Source organism: Phoca vitulina, unplaced genomic scaffold (assembly GCF_004348235.1).
Source record: "Phoca vitulina isolate PV1807 unplaced genomic scaffold, GSC_HSeal_1.0 scaffold35, whole genome shotgun sequence".
NCBI lineage: Eukaryota > Metazoa > Chordata > Mammalia > Carnivora > Phocidae > Phoca > Phoca vitulina.
The window spans coordinates 14,458,151-14,483,527 of NW_022589738.1; the positions used below are offsets into that span (position 1 = coordinate 14,458,151).

Genomic DNA, 25,377 nt, shown 5'->3' on the forward strand with positions numbered 1-25,377 from the left:
CAGTGATGAGTCCTATACTACTTCTGTTCAATTCACTAAATATTTTATTCTTTTCAATGGTATTGTATTTAATTTTATGTTCATATGATTTACTGCTTTGTATGTAGAAATACAGTTAATTTTTGTATATTGATCTCATATCCTGTAGTCTTGCTAAACTTGCCTCTTAGTTCTAATAGATTTTTTGGTAGATTCCTTAGGATTTTCTACATACAAGAATATATCTCTGAGAGAAGATGGTTTTACTTCTTCCTTTCTTATCTGTGTAACCTTGAATTTCTTTTTCTTGCTTTACTGCACTGGCCAGAACCTCCAGTACAATACTGAATAGAAATGGTAAGAGTAGACAATCCTTGCTTTGTTTCTGGTTGTATTTGTTTTCTATTGCTGCTTAATGAATGACCATATATACTTAGTAGCCCTTTTTTCCCCCTGCTCAGTTTGTTGATATCTTCATTAAGAATGAAGAAAAACTACTTAGAAAATATTCAGGATATATGCTATTTCTAGGTCTCTTTACCCTAGGAATTTTGTGTCTTGTGGTAATTTTCTACTGACACTAATACTTGGGTATGCTTATAGAAAGAGATATGGGAGTTTCTGCCCATCCAGTTAGAAACAGTGGAATGAGAGACCCCTTAACCCACAGCGAGCAGCAGTGCACTTCAGTCTCCAGGCCCAGGAGGGAAGTAGCACAAAGGTCACACCACTGGCCCACTACCCAGCTGGTTTTTCATATCTGCTGAAGCTTATGCTTAAGGCTAGAAGGGACCCTGAGAAGGTCCCAGTAGTTCAGCTTCTGAAGGTCCTCAGGCCTTAACATTCTAGACAAAGACTAGACTGCAAATTCATGGGAAACTTAGCTTTGGCATTTCCTGACTGGTAATCTATTTAAACATCCAAACTTAACAGTGTATCAACTTACTTCTCAAACCCCAAACTGCTGGAAAACATCAAATCATGGCAGAAGTTCCAGTTTTTCCCCCTTTAGGAAACTTCTGAGTTCTAAAAATACGCTGTGTTCCCAAATAGGACTACTAATTTAATATCATCTCAAAAAAGCAAAATAGTAAATCAAGAGTTATAGTTTTCCAGTGCTGGATTAAAAAAAAAAACAACTCTTTAACTCTCCCTAAACAGTAAAAAACTATAATAAAGATGTCGGTAATACAAAATATGGAGGATTCCAGACCCTGATTTATTTCTAATGCAGTATTTTAAAATACCAGTTAATGTATAATAAAAATCTACATATAAATCAATATAAAAAGTATTAAGTTGTACTGCAGTGAGTTTCTGCTCTATTAATCTAATCACAAATTAAACATAATTTTAGGACTTCCCACAAAAATAATCTTAATAGGTGGGGATTCGCATTTACCATGGAAACAGCAGTCTATAATGAATGCTAACAGCTGTTCAGAGGTATGACAGATGGTGGGTGAATGTTTAAAACTAGTTGTCAAAGTTTGGCAGAGAGAGAGATAGAAATGTGTCATTTAACAATGTTTTATAACATTGTTGACTTACAAAGTAAACATTTATTCTGCAACAGGAAAATTTCCACAAGATATTGAGAAGATCGAGAATCACCACTGAATAACATTTGCAAAATGCTTTTTAACTGAAAAAGCCTCTTGATTTTTCATTCTAAAAATGCATCTGTCATCTGACAATCCAATGTATCACATACAAGTTGCAACCCCAAACTAACTCAAAATATTAAAAGACGTAAATACACCTTAACACTAATTCCCAACAAAGCTCGCTTAACGAGCAACCGGGTAACGTTTCATTATTTTTAAATTTGTGTAACTTACACTCACACGAGAAGAATCAATTCAGGGCAAAACCAGTTTTCCACGTGGTAGTGGGCTGAATACTCTCCCCTCAGAATTCATTTCTGCCTGGAGCCTCAGAATCTGACCTTATTTGGAAATAGGGTCTTTGAAGATGTAATTAAGATGGGGTCATACTGTATTAGGGCAGGCCCTAAATTCAATGACTGGTGTGTCTTTTTAAGAAGGCTGTGTAAAGACAGAGAGTCACACCCATCCAGAGAAAAATGCCATGTGAAGTCGGGGTCTGAGACTGGAGGGATGCATCTATAAGCCAAGGAACCCCAGGGATTGCAGGCAACTACGAGGAGCTGGAAGAGCCATGGAAGGAGTCTTCCCTGGGGCCTTTGGAGGGAGCATGGCCCTGCTGACAGCTTGATTTAGGACTTCTGGCCTCCCAAACTGAGAGAGAATAGATTCTGTTATTTTAAGCCACCCAGTTTGTGACCCTTTGTTGTGGCAGCCTCAGCAAACTCATACACATGCCAAGCTGCGTTTTACTAATAAAACTGATCTGTATATTTTATGCACAGACCATCTCTGCACCTGTGCTTGTAATTTGTGAAAACAGACATATGGACCAAGCTGGACCAAACACGGTTCCGTATCAAGCCTCTTTATTTCTCCCCACAAAATGAGGAGTAGCATGTGTGTGCCAGGTAGAACTGGTTGGGGAACAAACATTTAGAAATTTCTGGATCTGTTTCCTTTCTTGCTTTCTAATTTCTCACTACAGACTGAGCTAGACATGTTTTACTAGAATTCAAATCAGAAAGCATTTCCCCTCTCAGTGCAACCACAGCATTTCTCCTTTTGTCTTAATGTAAATTCTCTCAACACAACAGATGTTTGGTTTCCTTCAAATTCTAATAATATTTCTTTGCATTTTTCAGCTTATTATTTTGAAGGCATGACTAGAAAAAATTAAGTACTAGATGATCTTTAGTCTCCTGTAGGAACTTAATCCTGTTTCTTTTTGTCAGCTTAAAAATGATGACCTCAAACTTAGCTGTTTAGAGTGTTGTTGAAATAACAGGAATTATTTAAATATAATAAAGATAGTTCACAAAATGGCTCGGTGGGATTAAGTGACAATCAATCCATGGTCCACAAAACTATGCCACTAGGTGTCACTACCTGGAATTCTTCAAAAAGGAACCAGTGTTGATTCTGTAAAACAAAACGATTCCAAGCCAAGCATGGGCTATGGAACATTAGAAGGAAGAGACATGAATGGTCAAAGTTTAAAAGCTTTTTCTCCAGAGTTGGTCATACCATGTTCCTTTTTACGTAAGCACTTAAAATATTAAAAATTGTTTTAATCATTAGATTTCTCTATACGGCAGCTACTTGAATACTTCATTGATTATATTATTGAAATGTAGTCTGTTAGTTCTGAGACAAGAGCTTAATGAACCATATTCATGGGCTCTAGATTACGAGAGCACATTCCAATGACGGCTTAGGTCATTCATGATGATTAAGCTTTTCACTGAAGGATGGGTCAGTTTGGATCTTTAGAACCCAGCACTGCCCGGGGACAGCCTTATGGTCCGGTCATTTCTGGGGGTGGGAGGTTCTGGGGTTCACGTGTAGCACTTGTCTGCAAAATTCTGCAGACATGGCATCTTTTTCCTGGGCACAGAGCCTTCTCAGTCCACGCCAACTGAGATGCACTGATAGGGCAGATGCTGACACTGTAGACACTTTCTTAAGTTTATCATTCATAAGAATCCAAAGGAACTTTAAGCATGTTTTTCCTAACACCTAGGAATCTCTTCTGAAGTTGTGACAATGTTGACCCAAGAACACAGCAGTTATTCAAAGCACATGTTTTCAGTGAGGTCTGAAGGGCTTAGCATTGGGCAATAAGCGGCCGCCTGGCTCAGTTCCAATGTCCAGTCTGTGTCTGAGTACCTGCCCCTCCTTGTAGAAGCTAGCGATGTTCTTCCATTTCCCCTGCAGTCTCAAGCTGGGTGGGCTCAGATACCTTGTTACACTTGTCAGAAAAATGTAACCTTGAAAACCAGTTTGGGCTTCTCTGAGCCTTTAAATGACAAAAAGTCCTTCATCTAAAAGGTCAGTAGATCCTAGCAATGACCTAACCACTGACTACACTGAAATAAACCAATCTCCATGCTCTGCTACAGCTTCTTTCAAATATCCCACTTGCTAGTTCCAGTAAAGGATAGGACTTGTGTGGGAAATTCACATTTGCGAAAACCTTCCACATCCTATGAAGCAATGATAGACAACATAGATAAAGAAGCCAATGAATAAAGAAGAGGAAGGAATGTTAATAGAATGAATTTCAAAGGCTTTCTGGTACCTGAGGAAAGTAACAGTTACTTAAAATTAAACTTATCTGAAAATGTCCTCAAATTACTTAAGACAAATTACACTGAAGAGAAGAGCCATTTCCTTATCCTCCTGAATGCATTTGTTAGCTTTATTGAAGGACAACTGACAAACATAATTGTAATATATGTAAAGTATACAACGTGAGGATTTGATAAATGTGTACACTGTGAAAGGGTTCCACAATCAAGTTAATTAACACATTCTTCACCTCACATATTTATCTTCTTTTTTCTAAGAACACTTAAGTTACCCCCTTTTTGAGAGTGTGTGTGTGCGTGCATGCGCACACGTAGTGGGGGAGGGGCAGAGAGAGAGGGAGGGAGAGAGAATCTTAAGGAGGCTCCACTCCCAATGCGGAACCCGACATGGGGCTTGATCTCCTGACCTTGAGATCATGACCTGAGCTGAAATCAAGAGTCAGACGCCCAACAGGCTGAGCCACCTAGGCGCCCCGTGAGAACACTTAAGTCCTACTCTCTCTTTCATTATACAATACAGAATTATCAACTACAGTCACCATGTTATATATTAGACCCTCAGACCTTACTCATCATATAAGTGAAAGCCTGTACCCTTCTACCAACCTCTCCTCATTTCCCAGACCCCCGGCCTAGGGCAACCATTCTACTGTTTCTAGGAGTCTGACTTTGATACCATGCAGTATTTATATTTCCCTGTCTGGCTTATTTCACTTAGCACATTTTTATTTTTATTTATTTTTTTATTTTTAAAGATTTTATTTATTTATTTGAGAGAAAGAGAGAATGAGAGACAGAGAGCATGAGAGGGAGGAGCGTCAGAGGGAGAAGCAGACTCCCTGCCGAGCAGGGAGCCCGACGCGGGACTCGATCCAGGGACTCCAGGATCATGACCTGAGCCGAAGGCAGTCACTTAACCAACTGAGCCACCCAGGCGCCCACTTAGCACATTTTTAAAAGTATGTTTCCCAGCTCTCTTGCAGCTAGGTAGGCATGTAACTAGTATTTGCCATTGGAATGTGGGCAAAGTGATATAGCCTATTTCCTACTATGAGCCTGCAAAATTCTCCATTTTCGTTCATCTGCTGCTGCGTGCAAACGATGCAGCGGAAGAGACCCTCCCCCCGCCATCATCTACCTGCACTGGACTGTGATGTGAGCAAGAAATAAACTTTTATTCTGTTAAGCCCCTCAAATTTTAGGATTGCATGCTATAGCAGTTGGTCAGGCCTCATTAATACAGACACTATATAAAAAAGCCAAACTAATTCTTAAAATCTGATAATTTGATTTGACTGCATTTATGGAAGATGCAACTGTAGGTTACCTACGACTGCACTTAGTGTGAAGTTGAAACGTAATGCAATGCTCTCGGCTTAGTGTTTCCCAAACTGGTCCTCAACAACGGGACAGGATTGTGAATAAAAGTTCTGTGCCCAAATTAGTTTGAGAAATGCTATTAAAGTCAATCTGGTTTCTTTGCTATGGGATGTCTCAGAGCTGTTAATATGCTAATATCCACTGTGAATCTGTATAAAAGGATAACGAATGTAGCATTTCCCTAACTTATTTAGTGAATACATAATTTAGCCAATACATTTAAGATCTACTCCCTTCCTCCTCCATGGCAACACCCATCACCATCCCCCAGAGCAATGTTCTGCAGAACACATTCTGGGGAACACTGCGTTGGTGTAATTTGTGTCCTATGGTTGATTAATCAGAGTTAGCACCAAACAGTTCTAGGCACCCCAAAGAAAATACCATTCTCTTATAAAGGGAAGGTTTTTCTTGTAAAAACACTAACATGTGCTAGCAGATTACTATGTACTAAGAAAGTTTTCACTGCTGAAATCAAGTTACCTAAGAAAGGTATCTTACTTAAAATGTGACTGAAATAAAGGCAGATACGAACTCTCAGCTTCCTATTTTTCTTTGTATCTCAATCTGCTATCAGTGGGGTCTGTCATATTTAATGATAACATATTCTTACGTTTTAAGAAGACAAAGTCTATGAAAACCGGCCTTGTTAACTATGAAATATATGTGTCCACTGCACAGTATCTTATTTACTTTTCTCTCTGTTATACTCATGCTTCAGGTTCAGTGTTTTATTTTTTTTTAAAGATTTTATTTATTTAGGGGCACCTGGGTGGCTCAGCCATTAAGCGTCTGCCTTCGGCTCAGGTCATGATCCCAGGGTCCTGGGATCGAGCCCCACATCGGGCTCCCTGCTTGGTGGGAAGCCTGCTTCTCCCTCTCCCACTCCCCCTGCTTGTGTTCCGTCTCTCGCTGTTTCTCTCTCTATTTGACAGAGAGAGAGAGAAAGAGAGACAGTACGAATGTGGGGAGGGGCCGGGGCAGAGGGAGAAGCAGGCTCTCCGCTGAGCAGGGAGTCACGGGCTCCATCCCAGGACCTTGAGATCACAACCTGGGCCAAAGTCAGACACTTAACCATCTGAGCCACCCAGGCGCCACCCCCCAATCTCATTCTTTTCACCTGCTGCCTAATATTCCTTATTAGGAGTGTATATGCCATTGTTTATTTCCCTGTTGCCCTATGTTCACTCTTACGCACATTCTACGATTAATGTTCATGTCCCTGCATCTTTGTATCTGTTTAGGAGCGTTTCTCTAGAGAAGAGGGATTCTTTTAACAGAAACACACACACACACACAAATTCTTTTTACAGTGACTTGCTAGACTACATTGCTTTTGTACTATATATACTTTATTTCAATTATGAATCTATAATGGATGATTTCCCACATTTCTCACAGACTTAAGACTGAAAATGGACTGTTATGATGGACACCTGGAAATTCATGTAAAGTAAAAAAGGTACACTATTCAATTCACTAAAAATAAATAAGTCATAAAAAAGCCCCAGACAGACTTACATCTAGTAGCGTGTGGAGATGCTGATCCTGGAAAACACTGTGTAGAAAATCTAAGTCCTTTTCACTGCAGTCTGTAAGTGCGTGAATTTCTTCCAGGCTGTCCAGGACCTGTGAGACTGCTCCTAAGGGGAACAAACAGAAAAGAAACAGCCAGTACAGAAAGTCAATGTCAAACTAACCTTTGTAGCCTCAATCTTGCATTTCAGAACAATGGACCAACAAACATAACTTCAAAGGTTCATGTCTTTACTGGATAGACTTAAATGAACTTCATATCGCTTAAGGATAGAGTATTTTCAGTGAGTTTCTGTTTGTCACAATGTATTTGTGTGCTTCTCATTTTTCAGAGTACACTGAAGCTGGTCTTACTTGAATTAAGGAAATCTGTCAACTATAACTGAGCTACTGGAAGATCTGGGTGCAGCAAGTTATACATCAGGAAGAGTGTGTCATTTCCACGACCCCATGATGTTTTAAAATATTATAGAACTAACACAGGTGAGCCTTTCGTACAAGTGTATCCCATCAAGAACTGAAGGTAAAGCCAGCTGTAGCTTTGAGGGAAAAACCTTTGAAGGATGGGTGCTCCTGCTGAGTAAAATAAGCTTCTTAGGATTTTTTTCTTTCCTTAAAGTAAGCTCCATGCACAGCATGGAGCCCAATGTGGGGCTTGAACTCAAGACCCTGAGTTTAAGACCTGAGCTGTGATCAAGTCGGACGCTTCACTGACTGAACCACCCAGGCGCCCCAGCTTCTTAGGGTTTTTAAGGCTCAAACTTAAGTTAGCAAAGATCCCAATGCATTCTTTCTCCTTCCTTTACAAAGTCAAGGGAATCAAGTTGTTCTCAATCTGTTGGGCCCTTTTTATTCAAAAGACAAAGACAAAGGCTGAGTGTATTGACTGACACTTCCAAATACCACATTAAATATTAGGGCAACTCATTTTTGTAGGGCAAAGGAAATGGTAGTGTGATCACTTTCTTTAAATTTCTTCTTATAACCAGGAATCCAGAGAGGTATTAGTAGAGAAAGATATATACTGGGGAGCAACAAAGTCATTTACACGGCCTTAAAGAAATGATAAGCCTATTTGACTCTGCAGACAACGTGCACATACATACTCCAGAGAAAGAACCCTAAGAGGCTAGGCTTCAGAACATTAGTGTTTGAGAAATTCTAATAGTAAGTGCCTCATTACACGTGTAAGTCTTGGATCAATAGTTTCCAACCAGTGGTGATTTTGCCCCCCAGGGGGGACATCTGGCAGTCTGGAGACATTTCTGTTGTCACAACTCTGGTGGTGGTGGGGGGACAGTTTGTGCTACTATCATCTAGTGCGTAAGGCCTGGGGTGCTATTAAACATCCTACAATGCTCACGACAGCCTTTCACAAGAAAGAATTATGCAGCCCAAACTGTCAGTAGTGCTGAGGTTCAGAAATTCTGCTTTAGATAATGATAAAAATCTTGAATCTTTCTGTTCTCCATGGAACTCTATGCTGTTTCTGATTACTTTTGGTCTTGGACCTCATCCAATCACATGTACTTATTGGTGAGAATGTAAATTAGTATCACTTTCCCAGAATGCAATCTGGTAACATGTATCAAAGAGCCTTAAAAACGCTCCTGTACTTTGATTCAGTAATTCCATTTACAAAAACCTACCTTAAGGAAAAACTAGGAAACGCAAAAAAGACTTATGTATGAGGATATTTATCATATAAAAGGGGGGAAAATAGCAAATACTTAGAAAATGATTAAATATAGAACATCTATATAATGGAATATATAGCCAAATGGAAATTACTTTTGAAAAATTTTAAAGACATAGAGAAATCCTCATGATATAAAATTCAAGAAAGCAGAATGCAGAACCACATAAACTGTATATTCCCGATTATGACTGAAAAAAATACATATACAAACTCAGGAAAAAAACAGAATGAAATACACCGAAAGCGTAACAGCAGTGATCTTTACTTTCCTATTTATACTTCATTCTATTCTTGTCCATATGTTCCAAGTTTTCTACAACAGAAAAAACGTTGCTATATAAGTAACTGCTTTTTGCAGTATGATTTCATTATGTTAACAATTCAGGGTGTGAGCTACAAATCAAGTGGTTGTCCACGTGGAAATTACTGTGGCTTTTTTTTTTAACAAATTTTGACTTTTTGAGATAATTGTAGATTCACATGAAGTTGTAAGAAATAATACAGAGAGATCTCATGTGCCCTTTACCCAGTTCCCCTCAAAAGTAACATCTTGCAAAACTCACACAACATCACAACTGGGAGACTGACATTGGCACAGGCAAGCTACAGAATATTTCCATCACCACAAGGATCCTTCATTTGGCCCTTCTATAACCATCCTCATTTATTCCTACCCTATTCCCCTCCTAACCCTTGGCAACTACTAATCTGTTCTCCATTTCTATAATTTTGTCATTTCGAGGATGCTATATAAATGAAACCATACAGTATGTAATCTTTTGTGATTGGCTTTTTTGACCCAGCATAACTCCCTAGAGATTCATCCAGGTTGTTGTGGGTATCCATGGCATAATCCTTTTTATTGTTGGGTAGTATTCCATTGCATGGATGTACCAAAGTTTGACCATTTATCTATTGAAAGGACTGTGGATACTTTCAAGTTTTGAGTAATGATGCCTACCAGGCTCTTGGTATTCTTTCACTGAAAACATTAAGTGGGTATTAAGTAGGACAAAAAAAGGTACAAGGCACAAATCAGTCATTTCCCTTGCTGTTCCTGAAAAGGTATTAACCAAATCCACTTCTTTCTACCTGTTCTTCTTGTGACTTTTACATCGTTCTGGGAGGGGAAAAAACTCTGGAAATTAGTTCAAAGCCAGCTCTCTCATCATCCCTTACTGAAAGCCTTGTAAAACAAGAGATGATGTGAAGAAATTAGTTCCAAATGTCCCATGGAACCCCTGACCCCAGCACATCATCAACAGCAGGGTTAAATGATACCAGGTTTATAGAGTCACTAAAGCCAGTTCTAAACTTCTGGACTTAAAACTGCAATGACAGAAATACCAACGAAATGTTTTTTTGTACATTAAAAAAATTCAACAGATACTACAGAAACCTAATTATCATTTTCATTATCTTAATGGAATCTTACCTAGTTTTTATGGTCTCTACCAGCATTGCTTATGTGAATACATAATCTAGGTGGCAGTTTATTAATACTATAAGATGAAAATAAAACAACCTTGTATCCTAGTGAATACCGAGATGGCAAGTCTAACCACTGGGAAGCAATTCTGGCTGTACCACTTGCTCATCTGTGAATCCCCAGAGCTCCACGCAATTCCTGTCCCACCAGCATGCATACTCCACAGGTGACCCTACATGTGTACTTGTTCACTCTTCTGTGCTATGAGGTCCTTATGGCATGTCTATATTTGATTCATTTCAGAACACCCACAAAGTATGCACTGAATTAATGAAGTTCTAAAGAAACATAATAATAACAACAGGGGCTCCCAGTTCTCGAGTGTTTATTATGTGCCAGGAACATCCTCAGGACAATGCAGTAAGGTAGATATGTTACCTGACCTTTCTAGATAGGGAACTGAGGTTCAAAGAAGGTCACAGCTAGAAATGGTAGAACCAAGACTCAGGCCCAGCGTGTCTGGCTCTGAAGTCTATGCTCTGCCTGACTTACTACACAAATTGGCTGTACTAGGAAACATGGGAGAAAGAGCGACAAGAAGCTACATGTGGTTTATGCATGGATATGGAGGTTAGAAAAGAACCTGACCCCTGTCGGGTCAGACAATAACCAAAATCTTTATTGAACATTCCTGCTTTTTGCCAGGTGCTAGGCAGGGGCTTCTGAGAAAACAGGTATGATCCCTGGCCTTGAGGAAGGGGCTCTCAGACATCCTATACCCTGAAGTAAATGATATACAAGAGGAAAAAACAAAGTGTTGCAGAAATAGGCTGCCGAGTGAGGAGCTGGGACAAACTTAGAGAGGAGGTGGATGAGCAGGAATTCAACACCTCCACCTGTGGTCTAATCTGCTCCAAAGGATGCAGTGAATGCTTTGCTGGAAAGCACAGAGGCATCTGTTATCTGGTGTTTCCAGGAGGCAAGACCCATCAGCTCAACGGGTCTATTGACCCTCCTTGGAGCTTGTCACGGTTTCTGAACTGATTTATAGTCTTATCTTGTACCCAAATGTGGTTAACTTTGTGGGTTTTCAATCATAATAGGAAGTATTTCCATAGCTGTACTTGAGCCACCTGTTTCAGTTTCTGAAAAGTGCCCCAAATTTTAAGTTTCTGAAATTAGGTAGGAAAATTACAGCTTTCTTCCATTTCTCCTTTATCTTTTACATTGAATAAACACATAGTTTTGGTCTAACCTCAAAATCTTTCTTTACCCTTGATCATTTAACACCTTCCATTGACCCCCCCCCTTCTAGTTCTGTTCTTTCTTTCTTTGGGTATGACCAGCAGAACGACAGAAAAACATTCTTTGTCTGATATATATGTATCATTGATACCTGCAGTTCAGTACCAAGCCAATCTAAAAGTCCCATAATTTCTCCATTCAGTATAAAATATAACTGTACATAGACACTTCTTTTCCATTGCTATTTGTTTTAAACACCGAGGCAGTAGTAATAATGAAGACAACATGACTGAACACAGCACAGCACACACAGAGGCTCTTAACTGCTCGCTATTAGTATTTATTTTGTGGATTAATACTGTCATAGCCAAAAGAACTCTTCACTTTTCTCAAAAACTGAAAAGGATGTGTTTTTTTTTTCCCCTATAAAGCCTTTGAATAAAGTTGTAACTGCCTTGAAAAAAATCAATCAATAAATAGCACATGAGTTCACCTCAGAGGGCAATCTGTTTAAGGGCAGGACTGTAGGTATTTTATTCACTTTTGTATTCCAGGCTGCACTTTGTTAGGGGGCTTTGTACAAAAGGACACAATGAAATGTGTTTGAGTAAAATGATTTTTTTCTGAGTAAATTCTGAAGAATTATAACTAACAGTTAACCACAGAAAACAGCTTATTGCACAGCCCCATTTCCTTAAAGTCATAATAAAATTATTTTGATACTTTTATTTGTATGTCAGTTTTTAACTTCCAAAATGCTTTTATACTCATTACCTTATGTGATTCCACAATAATCCCATCCTGTAGGCAAGTTTTTTTATACTTGGTAAACTGGAGGCTCCACAAGGTCAAATGACCTTGGGGCCGCAGCACTGAGCAGAAGAGCAAGTCCCCAAAGTCAAGTCTGTAACACTGAGTCCTTCTACTACAGATGGGCTCCTCCAGAAACCATGTTTCACCCTCAGCAACACATCTGAATAATTTGCATTGGGTAATGAGAGGATATCCAATTTCTATCTTCTCTTTAATCTCAATTTTATTTCCCATATAAGGTTTATTTTTGTAGGCCTTGGTCCAAACTTTCACAATGATAAATTTATTAGAAAGTAACTAAGCCCTGCCTTCAGGATAGTATTTTATTTTAATTTCTGCACAATTCATTTGTTAAGCAAGTTTGTATCTAAAAATTAGGTTGATAATCATACACTTTAACTGGGAACATCAATTCATGTTATTTTTCATTTGTTTCAAAATGAGCAGCAGAGTGGTCAACATTACTACAGTGCACCCCTAAACACTTCGGCATCGATTTTAATACTTCTGTTTCTGTCTCGGGTAAAGTATACACAGAGTGAAATATACAATTCTTAAGTGTACCATTCAATGAATTTTGATAAATGTACATACTACATACATCTGATAACTGCATACACATATATGCAGCTATTTCAGTAACAAAAATTTGTACGTGTATATTTAAAAATTATATGTAGAGCTATAAAACCCAGTATCACTGAGCAAATTCAGCATCTGCATCTAGTCTAGCTTTTTCTGAAGAGTTAACCAATAGCCTCTTTCCTGTTGTATTAGCAATCCCATTTATACAACCCTGAATCCACAACACACACATTCCTATCACCCACCCAAAGCCCCACCCTGTAAGCACAACAGTGTTTTAAAAAAATCTGCTTACTAAAGTATAATTTATTAAGTTGAAATTCACCAATTTAAGTGTACATTTTCATCTCCTCAAAAAAGTTCCCTCTTGTCCCTTTGCAGTCAAATGCCTCCCTTCCCTCCCTGGACAACAGCTTTTATTCCCACTATACAAAGCAAATTCTGGTTAACAATCAAGTTATAAGCAATAGTGAATCCTGTAATGGACACTGTATTTTGGACTTAAGCATTGCACTGTATCCAATTCAAGCTATGAAAACTTACACATGGTGATAAATCCTTTAGATTCTTTTTGTATATAGTGCAGACATAGCAAAATTTAGTATTAGTTAAAAGAACTCTGCAAATGGATTCTATCAGAGTACAGATGCTATAATTCTAATGTCGTTATGCTTGTTAAAATGGTCTGTTTTCAAACAGCAGCATCATTGGGCACAAATTTGTCAAAGTATTCTAAGTAACATTCTGCTGGTTAAGTGCCCATTCATATAAAACTTTACAACTAAAGAAAAGCACTACTTGATACCTCCAAGATGCTTTCATTTTTAAATGAAAGGATAGGTCTACTTAAAAAAAAAAAAAAAAAAAAAAGGAGAGGCATGCTAAATCTGGAGAAACAAAAGCAGTTACAAAGAAGTGTCTCACACTATAATTGTCATTAACTTGTATGTGGTGGACAGCCTCTAAGATGGCCCCCAAGATCCCTGCCTCCTGGTATTCACATGCTTGTATAATCAAATCCCTTTCCTGAAGTGTGGGCTGGACTTAGTAACTCACTTGTAATGAAGAAAATAGGGCAGAAATGAGAGGATGTCACTTCTGAGATGAGGTTATAAAGACCGTAGCTTTTGTCTTGGGCACTCTTACTTGTGCCCTTTGTCTTTGATCATTCATGCTGGGGAAAACAAACTTCTGTGTTGTGAGCAGCACTATGGAGAGGCTCAACAGCCGGTAAGGAACTGAAGCCTATCAACAACCATGACAGGGAGTTTGGAAGAGGATTCCTCCCCCCATCGCCCACAGTTGGGCCTTCAGATGAGACTGCAGCCCTGGACGACTGCTTGACTGTAGTCTCATGGGAGATCTCAAGCCAGAGGCACACAGCTAAGCCACGCCCAGATTCCTGACCCACAGAAAGTGTGAGAGGATAAATCCTGCTTTGAAGGGATTCAATACACAGCAATAAATAATTAACATACGGTGAGATTTTTATATTAAATCAGCTGCAACTAGAGCTACAAGTAACAAATGCAAGAGAATGTGACAACGTACTCAATTATTAGCATCCAGATTTTCTAATTTATCATTGTCTCTTATATACTTCCCCCCACTAAACACAATGTAGAGGTAAAGATTTATTCTATTGTCTTAATTGAAATTATTGAAATAATTGTAGATTCATATGCAGTTGTAAGAAATAATACAGAGATCCCTTGTATGCTTTGCTCGGTTTCCTCATTGGTAACATTTTACAGAACTATAGTATAATATCATACCCAGAATAATGACATTGATACAATCCACCCATCTTATTCAGATTGCCTTAGCTTTACTTGTACTCATTTGTGTGTCTAATTTTTTTTTACATACTTTTTACTTTAATCTCATCACATAATCAAATCATGTCCTTTTGTAATTAAAATTTAGCCATTATATGATTCTTTACAAATGATCTTTCTGATGGTAAAAGTTGCTGAGACACATGAATTCAGGAGTTCATTCCACAGCTCCATATTAATTAACTAAAAATTCAGTTAGTTATAGAGAGTAATAAAAACCGCTTATAGATTATGTAATCAAAGGAAAATTCACTTACCCTGAAAGTTTTCTTGAAAGCGAACTATAAAAATAAAATGTTACCCTTTCTCCCAAATTAATGTATTTGTGCTTGAAATGCAGATGTGAGATAATATTAAGTGCAGTTAAAATTTTAACACTGCCTATCTTCCTCTTATGAAAGTGAGAAGTTAGTATTATTTGTATGACAGTGCCTCAGGAAATCAATACAGCCACATTTTTATTTTATGGTCAGGCAGTGTTAAAATTCATAATCAAACATCTAAACACAAACAGCCAAGGAGAAAGTCAAGCTGCTTATGAACCATGCAAAGCCAAACACTTTTGCATAAAAGATAAAGCTTAGAGGAAAACAAAGGGATACCTACTTTCTGCTGCTAGAAGTCCTAGGAGGAAGGCAGCATATGGACAAACAACAAACAGTATGATTTTAGAGCAAGCAGGTTATCAAGCTACAGTTGGGCCCAGTAGATGAGCCACAAGAAGCACAGTCCCTCAGCTGAGCCCAAAGTGAATCCTTGTGTTCCACGAGCACATTCCCTGGGACTGTTAAGGATTTCAGTCATTAAAACACTGGGTTGGGATTCTGACTTCTTTGATTTGAAATATGAGAAAGGAATATTTCTACTTTGGATTGTTAAGTAACAAAGGAACGATACACTGTTGTTCATCATATGATTAAACTCAACAAATTCTAGTGAATATGTAATGGACTAATTTTGATAAAATAGAAAAAATAATCTCTTACATAAAAATTGTTTTACAATGTAAACAGCATACCTAAACATGTTAGACTCTTTAGATGACAGATCGGGAAAGGTATTATTTTTAAATTCATTTTTAAATTGTGATCTTAAATAGAATTTTGGGGGACCAAAATAGGATTTTAATTTTGTCAAGCAAAGTCATTAAAGAAAATGACCTACTTACCATTATTTCACAGAAAGACTAGAACAGGGATTATCTAAAGATGAAAAACAGACTGTCCTTCTTAAGAAACAGCAGTTGGTGACCTTACACTGTTTTCTCTTTAACCCCTCCTTCCCTGCCCCCTCACCCCCACCCAACAAACACAAGCTTGCTGACCATTTTCCTCTTTTTGCCACGGGCTTGCTAGAACTTTCAGGTAATGCTGGAAGGTGCTTTGTTTTGTATTGTAAAACAAACCCATGCAGATTTAAACAGAAAGATAGCAGAACGGTTAATGTCGGAACTTAAAATAAATGATGAGGAATTTAAGGATTAGAATTACATTGACAAGAATTGAGGCTTGAAATGAAAACATTAAAAAAATGAAATGAAAATGAAAATACTTTATGAAAGTGTAAAGATCTTATGTGAGTCCAGACAAAATATATAATAGGCTTTCTGCAACCAAGCATACAACCATTACTGTTGGTTGCAGAAAAGGAAATTTGCTGGTAGAGACCAATTTCATAAATGATGCTGATAAAATAGTACAGTGCCTCCCTTTAATGGCTTAGTATTAAAAATTAATCTTAGGAACATATGAATAATTCTTGATAGCTGTGAGAAAGTTACGAAAGTATTAGAATTTTCTTCAAAATGTTCCTTTGTCTTTGACTTCTGAATACATAAAAAATTTCCTTTTCATTTAGGGGAGGTGATCAGACACATACTCTGCATAATGATTCTTTTGTCTTTTATTCGTAGCATCCTGCTATTTAAAAATAGAGACAGCCGCTTGCATGTCAAATGAAGATACAGACTGCTTACAAGATCATTAAGATCCAGAAATTTCGGAAAAAGAAGGTGTGACTGCAGGAAAGGGAAGCAAGAGGGAATGTGAAACTGTGAACAACTAATTCGAGAGCTTGCAGGCTACCCGCAAGACAATGTGGGAAATTTCTTTTTTGTTTAAAAAGCAAATGCTGCAATCAGAAACTATTTCAACCATATCATTTACAGATTGTACTGAAAAACAAAAAAACTGGGTGATAAAAATGTATTTAACAGAAAATAAGCATGTTTATAACTATAGACAATTCCTTTCCCTAAAAGGAATTCTTTAACAGAAAGGGACACTTAAGAGCTCACTTAACTCTTGCTAGGCAGAAGTACATATTAAGGGGTTAACACTAAAGATTAGGTCTGTGAAGCTATTGCAAGGACCACACGGCTCTCCAGTCCCAATTCTAAAGATGAAAATGGTATTAGATGTTGACCTACAATCTCTCAATCTATTCCAAATTTGTGACTGTATCAGGTAGTCACAGTACGACATAAAACCATTTCTGGATCCACTCCCCCCCGATGGGTCTACTGTAAACCGAGTGTGAGGAGAGGAGAGGTATGAGCTAACACCAACTCAAAGGCTACAGGTGGAGGGAACAAAATGGACTGGGAGAGAAACAGACAGACATGAAACAACAGGGAGCATGGGGGACACACCTAGAAACACAACTACAGCCTTGCCTTTCACGTGGTAAGGGCTCTGGATAATCACAAAGTCAGTGCAAGAGGAAACCAGCAAGACCTTCTCTTCATAGAGTCTCTTTTCTAAGATTCCCATTTCTGATTGTTTTTGGAAATCACCTTTACTCAAAAGAGGAAGATTCACATCCCAATTGGTAAAGGTCAAAATGAGGAACTACACAGCTACTGGAATGGGAAACTTGATCCTGTTCTTTTCCACAAGGTGTAATAAGCACATACCAATTGGTAAGAAACGGTGTATGTGAAGGTTTGTGCACATACGTGTATAAACAGAGAGAAGGAAGAAGCATAAACACTGACAAATGCTCACAGTTCCAACATGAGAGAAGCATTAGCACATCCATTCTTCCTGGATTGCTAATAGTGAAAGACACACAACTCATGCTTTAGGAAGGGCCCTTGGCCTTGAGTCCCAATGGTAATACATGAATACTGAATGGGCAGCCCCAAAAGTACAAAAATCAAACCAACAGCCCAAAGTCAACCACATGGCAAATACTGAGTGACTCTAATGTCAGAAGGAAGAAAAGCTGAGGGCAGAGGACATATGATTCAGACGTAAATACGTACATACATCAGTGAAATTTAAAGAGTATAACAGACATATGCATGCATTTACATAAACATATAAATGGATACTGTGGATTTTTAACAAATGATCCTTGAGAACACCTCACTAATAAAATGGAAATCTGAGTGTTTTATAAAATAATTTTGTGAACATTGGTGGCTTTTCTTCCCCCCAGGAGTACCCATATACATTTCAGCCAAATAGGTAACTCTTCTTCTGTGTTCTTCTCCCCTGAATGCTTGTATATATGTGTTACAGACTTTATAAAAGAGAAGAACTTGTAAATTGTATCGAGAGATAAGTCACAAGACAGTTTACACTGAAAGATAAAATTAAAAGCAAGGTTGTCCCAAAGTCTGATCTGCTACGGTTGACATGGGGAATTTTTTTTGTTGGGGTATAAGGTACTCAGATCTAAAGATCTAAAGATCCAAAAAGACTGACCACAACGTTGGATTGGATGAAGTGCAATGTCGGGTCTGGAGTGGGGAAAGGGGAAGAAGAATTTCTGAAGTAAAAAGAAAAAAGTAAAATGTTGGTTTTGGAACAGCAGGGGAAAGCAACTTCAGTAGTAAAATTAAAAGGAACTAGACACACGTGGATGGGATTTGGTTGCTGACAAACTTCCTTAGAATTCCTTGGGGGATCTGACTAGATTCATAGGAAAGGAATGGAAGAGAAAGGATGAGACACCAAATGATTCATGCTGGTGAATGAATAAACAGTCCAATTACCTGAGGAGGTAGGGTCTTCGGAAAAATCTGGCAACTCTTCAGGAGGATCCCCGTAGAATGAGTTGAATTTGTGACTTGACACAGCTGCTAGTACCGCACCCTAAAACAAAAAGATGAAAAAAATGAAAAATACATAAATACAAAAAAGTTCAGTAACAAACTTAAGGAGTATTCAGAAAGTCAAACCTATAGGAGATGAGAGCTAGAAGAGGGGTAGCTTTTAAATGATTTTGGATTCCTTCAAATTAATCACATATGCATATACGAGGAGAACACTGTTGGGGACTGGGAAAGTACGTGAAACCATTTTCATCTTGAACTCAACATGTACCACAAAATGGAATATTCTGCAGTCAATATGAAATGATGCTGAAGGATGTTTAATAAAACAGAAAGATGCTTGGGCGCCTGGGTGGCTCAGATGGTTAAGCGTCTGCCTTCGGCTCAGGTCATGATCCTAGGGTCCTGGGATTGAGTCCCGCATCGGGCTCCCTGCTAGGCGGGGAGCCTGCTTCTCCCTCTGCATCGGCCTCTCTCTCTCTCTCTGACTCTCATGAATAAATAAATAAAACATTAAAAAAAAAAAAAACCAGAAAGATGCTTGTGAATTACATAAAAAAGGTTTTAAAACAATCTATAGTATCTCATTTTTGAAAAAAAAAAGATTAATACAGATATAAAAGACTGAACATATGTCAAAATGCTAATAGCATTCTCTCTGGGAAGTAGGAATGAGTCATTTTTCTTTTTTAAAATCTTTTCCCCCCTCTCTTTTTGTTAACAATGACTATCTGCTACTCTAGCACAGTAATTCTCAATCAGGCTGCACAGCAGAACCAACTACAGGTGGACTCTTTAAACAGCACACATAGCTTCCCCTGATTCCTAGTTGAGAATTACTGTCATATTGAGTGCATGACACCCCTTTGGACTGCTAGACGGAAAAATGTGAGGAACTGTGTCAGTAACAAGAACAGCAATAAAAGTTATTTTGTGAAAGTGTTCAATTCTGCGAGTCGGTTAGGCGTGGGTCAGAATATCTGGGTATGTTCCTTGGCTCTGCCATTTTCCAGCTGCCTGATACTACTTGAGTTGATCATTTAACCTCTTGAGGTCTTTCTCAGCTATAATGTGAAAACATTAAAACTGACATACCTTACAGGATCATCAAAAGTCATAATGTATATGAAAATGCTTTGTGAACTGTAAGCCATTTTGTAAGTGTAAACCATCACTAGGCTTACTAATATATAGCTAGAACATGAGCACAGCCTTTTGCTGGTCTAAGTAGAATTGCTCATTTAGGTAGTTTAAGTATCGAATCACTAACGTAGTCTAAGTCTAAATTTTAAATATTGAACTCACAGATTTTTCTGAAAAGAAAGAAAAAAAATTTTTTTTTAAGAGAGGGAGGGGGCAGAGAAAATCTTAAGCAGGCTCCATGCCCAGCATGGAGCCTAACACGAGGCTCAATCTCACAACCCTGAGATCATGACCTGAGCCTAAATCAAGAGTCGGAGACTTAACTAACTGAGCCACCCAGGTGGTATCCCCCACCTTTTTTTTAGAAAGAGAGAGGGAGATGGGGGGGGGGAGAAAGATAAATTTTTTATGTGTGTAGGCATTTATTAAATATATGAAAACATTAATAGAAACATGTTTCCACAAAGTTCATTTTTTGGGGGGGGCATGTTAGGGTTTCTTTCCACAAATATACATTGAAATGAACTGAATTGAATGCAGAAAGGGAAAGGCAAAAAAACAGAGACATGATCCTGGTGATACCATTCCAGGCAACTTTTTAGTTTTTTTTTTTTTTAAAGATTTTATTTTTAAGTCATCTCTACACCCAACATGGGACTTGAACTCACAACCCTGAGATCGAGAGTCACATGTTCTTCTACTGAGCCAGCCAGGTGCCCCAACTTTTTAGATTTCTGAAAGTCTAGGGTTAATGCATGAGAGGTCCTTACGTGGAATCTTATAGTCAGCTACCATGATGAAAAAACAGCACTAAATATTGAGTTCTTCTTTCTATAGTAGAAGCTTATTTCATTTCACATACATACATGTTCCCTAAAAGCTGGGTGGGAATGGAATTTTTATATATCAAAAGTTTCCCACACACTGAAACTAAATTTTAGAGCTGCTTTATTTTTCTTTCCAAATGAAGTTCAACTGAGTTTCTTAATATGTTGAGTTTATGTTTCAGGGCCTGTTCTAGCTACTATTGCGATCAAGATCTAGAAATACGTATGCCAGGAAAGCACTATTTAAAAGAGCCTTAAGAGAGGTAAATTCTTTTAAAACAATAGTAGCAAGTTCCTAATTTATCTGTCTTATGGTTAGCAGTTTTCTTTATTTAGTTCTCTAAACTCAGTGGCTGCATGTGGTTCGAATATTCAATGCAAAGCTATTATGTAAAACAGCAAGATGGTTCCAAAACAGTTTATCGATTTATAGAATTATAACCTTAGGGGATGATTCATTCTAAGAGTCTCCTTTTGCATGTGAGTAAACTGAGGTCTGGAGAGGTTTAGCTGCCAACTTAAGAGATAAAATCAAGCATAGACGGAATTGAGGTCCTCTGACTACTCTCCCAGTTCAAGGGTTTTTACTATACCAGGGGTCAAAAATCTTTTTCTGTAAAGGGCCAGATAAATATTTGAGGCCTGCAGGGAATATGGTCTCTGTTGCAACTATTCACCTCTGCCATTGTGGCATGAAAGCAGCCACAGACAATATGTGCATTGCTATGTTCCAATAAAACTTTATATATAAAAATAGGCTATGGGCCAGATTTGGTGCCCAGGCCATAGTGTGCCAACTCTTGTACTACACTATTGCTATGAAAGAGACTGTGGGTACAACACCATCGGTCTAGATTTTATACAGGTAGTTCTTCACACTTCCCAGTTTATTAAATCCTTGACAAAGAAGTTTTCTACCTACTTTAATTTAGAAGGTATACTTAAGTATGTTCTGAAATACAACAATCGTGAGTTAGGAAGACTATTCACAATCTGCTAACAGATAACAGACATTAAAGATACAATTTTGTACTAAGCAAATTAGGCAGATTCTAAATTCAAACAAAAAGAGAACTGGGGTTCCTGGGTGGTGCAGTTGGTTAAGTATCTGCCTCTTGGTTTCGGCTCAGGTCGTGATCTCACGGTTGTGGAATTGAGCCCCATGTTGGGCTCCGTGCTTAGCACAGTGTCTGCTTAAGACTCTCCTTCTCCCTCTGCCGCTCCGCACCGCTCTCTCTCTCTCTCTCAAATAATTAAGTAAATCTTTTAAAAAAAGAGAGAGAACTATAAGTAATTCTCAACTCAATCCTAACTATTGTTAATATGTCAAACATCAAAAGGGAATGCTCCCAGTTAGATGACTCTGGGTCTCATTTAAGGAAGTGGAAAACAAGAAAATGGTTAGCTCAGACTTCTGCTAAGTTAAACTACTGAATGCACTTAAGGAGGTAACACAGTTATCAAGAAAGGAACAGGAGAGGGGTGCCTGGGTGGCTCAGTGGCTTAAGCGTCTGCTTTTGGCTTGGGTCATGATCCCAGGGTCCTGGGATTGAGCCCCGTGTCGGGCTCCCTGCTCAGTGGGGAGCCTGCTTCTCCCTCTCCCTCTGCTGCTCCCCTTGCTTGTGCTCTCTCTCTGTCAAATAAATAAAATCTTTTTATTTATTTGACAGAGAGAGAGAAAGAGCACAAGCTGGGGGAGCAGCAGGCGAGGGAGATACAGGCAGAGGGAGATGCAGGCTGAGGGAGAAGCAGACTCCCCAGTGAGCAGGGAGTCTGATGTGGGGCTCGATCCCAGGACCCTGGGATCATGACCTGAGCTGAAGGCAGATGCTTAACCAACTGAGCCACCCAGGCGCCCCTCAAATAAATAAAAGCTTAAAAAAAAAAGAGAAAGGAACAGGAGAGTGAATATAGATGAATTGCTGACTTGAAGACAACAGCCAAAAGCCAATACTCCCTTTTTGGTGCCCCGAGCTCAGAAACAAGCACCATGAAGTCTGATAGGCACAAAAGCAGGGAGGTACACTTTAAAAAGCCCAAATACCAAACAAAAGTTTTGAGATGACATGTAGAATAATTGCCTTTGCACCCAAGTGGCAAAATAACAGAGTCATACTGTAATATACCAAGGGGGCAAAACCCATTACAAGGTTATACAAATACTCGTGTCACATAAGGATTTGAGAAAGGATCATCTTATTAGGGTTCAGAACACTGAACTCAAAGCCCTAAAAAGGGTGAAGAAGAACTTGGAGAGGCTGAGGCTGAACAGAGATGACCAGAAGGCTGGAAAACCATTTCAAGGTAGAAATGTTAAAGGATGTGGGTTGATTACATGTAAGAACTGGGTCCTCGATGATGGTGGTGGTGTTGGGTGAGACGACTGATGACGTTTGAGCTCCGGGTACCTCCCCTACAGTCACAGGCAATGCTGTCATTCGGTCTAGTCAGCACAGCCTAGGTGCACAGGGTACTCAAATGGAACTCAAATGCAGGTCTAAAACCGGGAATTTTATACCATTAAGTCAGGATATCTGATTAAAGGAGGCTGTGCTATCTTCTCTGCAGAAGCTGAACGATGAGACTTCTAAGTGTAGTCGGTATGACTATCTTTAAGAGCAACTGCACAGAAGAGGTATCTTAGGAATCCTTTTGGGTCTGTGTAAAAGTATTTTATAGAGACGGTCTTTTATTTTTTTTTTATTTTTTTATTTTTTTAAAGATTTTATTTATTTATTTGACAGGGAGAGACACAGCGAGAGAGGGAACACAAGCAGGGGGAGTGGGAGAGGGAGAAGCAGGCTTCCCGCGGAGCAGGGAGCCTGATGCAGGGCTCGATCCCAGGACGCTGGGATCATGACCTGAGCCGAAGGCAGACGCTTAACGACTGAGCCACCCAGGTGCCCCTAGAGACGGTCTTTTAATGTACACGGTAACTTTCAAAAGCTAGACTGCCTAACTTAGGAAGTAATACATTCTATATTTCAGAATCAGAAATTAATAGAATTGCTTTGTAAAATCAAGAGATCAAAATCACTTCAATTATTACTTATGTAACTGTTCATACCAGGGTAACAGTTTTCAGTTCTCAGAATCATTGGTGCCTTTTGGATAGCAGACTTGCTGCTCTGAGTAGCTGGAACCCACAACTTGCTGTGCTAACTTCCTGCATCTGGACCCCTCCTCACTACAGGAGAGGACTGTATGTAAATGCTGGCTTTCATTAGGGTGCAAAGGGCCTCGAGAAATCCCAAAGTTAGCTCTTGTTGAATTAACAAAAAAGGGAAGACTGCCAAAAGGCAGCTATTAAAGCTTCCCGGTTGACCTCTCAAAAGGCGATGTTCAGGTGCAAGCATTCTTGGAGGTGCCAAGATTCCAGATGGTGCTGTACAACAGAACTTTCTGGGATGATGGAAATGTTCTATACCTGTACAGTTCAATACAGTAGCCATCAGCCACACGTGGTACTCAACACTTGATACGTGGCTACGGCAACTGAGAAATCAAATGTAAAATTTTCTTTGATATTAATTAATTGAAAATAAAATCACCACATAGGGCTAGTGGCTATTGCATGTATAGTACATGTCTGTAAAGTATTGGACAATGGCATTCCCAAACAAACTTTTTCTAGTTCTGCAAAGTTCAGGAATTGGAGGAACCGACTGATAATTCAGAGAAGCATACAGGCTATACTTTTGCAATTTGCAAAATCAATAAAGGAAAATTATAGAAAGTTATCAGAAATCTCCCTCACTTTCTCTATGTACAGTGTAAGGAATAAATGGTTTTATCCTCTAAGTTGAATCACATGGATTCAACTCACCATCTCCTGAACTGAATGCAATAAATTTACCCAAATATAGAATATTGCTTCTACTTTTTTTTTTTTTTTTTGGGGGGAAGGGGGCGGGGGGGGGGGGGGGGTTTGGGGGAGGAAGGGGCAGAGGGAGAGAGAGAATCTTAAGCAGGTTCCATGCCCAGTATGGAGCCTGATCTCACGACCCTGAGATCACAACCTGAGCCGAAACCAAGAGTTGGATGCTTAACTGACCGAGACACAGTCAGTTGTTTTTTTTTTTTGTTTTTTTTTTTACAAAATTTCTTCGACATGCTTCACTGTAGGGAAATTTGCTTTCTAGAGGTAGAGATAATTCATGAAGCAAAGGAGATGATTTCTAGAACAGATTCTTTCTTGAGCCTCTTCCCTAGAAAAGCTCAGACGCTGACACACATTCCCCTAGCATCCACCTTCCCAGACCTGAGTCCTTGCTCAGTAACTCCCAAGTAGACGGCACCCAGGGTTACAGTACAGGTGTGTCTCCTTAAGAGACCCCCCCAGAGCACAGATTTTCTAGACAGTCTACATCATAGTCTCACGCATCCTAATATTCAATTTGAGAAAATACGATTCTCATATCTAGTCTTGTACTGAGGCCTATGGAGTTTATTAAAGGAAGTATTGTTTGTAGAGGTTTATTTTTTTTTTGAAGATTTATTTATTTATTTGACAGAGAGAGACACAGCGAGAGAGGAAACACAAGCAGAGCAAGTGGGAGAAGGAGAAGCAGGCTTCCCGCTGAGCAGGGAGCCCGATGCGGGGCTCGATCCCAGGACCCTGGGATCATCACCTGAGCCGAAGGCA

At 39.0% G+C, this 25,377-nt stretch overlaps 1 protein-coding gene across 13 annotated transcripts in view; it reads right to left on the reverse strand.

Annotated features, from left to right (window-relative positions):
• The window catches only part of CASK (calcium/calmodulin dependent serine protein kinase), a 346,895-nt gene that overhangs the window by 78,348 nt on the left and 243,170 nt on the right, over window positions 1–25,377 (reverse strand). For 9 of the 13 annotated variants that reach the window (XM_032426580.1, XM_032426578.1, XM_032426574.1 and 6 more), the window contains exons 10-12: window positions 18,703–18,802; window positions 15,309–15,326; window positions 7,079–7,200 (exon numbers count right to left, since the gene is read on the reverse strand). In XM_032426580.1, the coding sequence (XP_032282471.1) occupies window positions 7,079–7,200; window positions 15,309–15,326; window positions 18,703–18,802 (240 nt within the window). The remainder of the gene's footprint in view (window positions 1–7,078; window positions 7,201–15,308; window positions 15,327–18,702; window positions 18,803–25,377) is intronic. The other 4 variants (XM_032426584.1, XM_032426582.1, XM_032426577.1 and 1 more) reach the window with 1 other exon arrangement.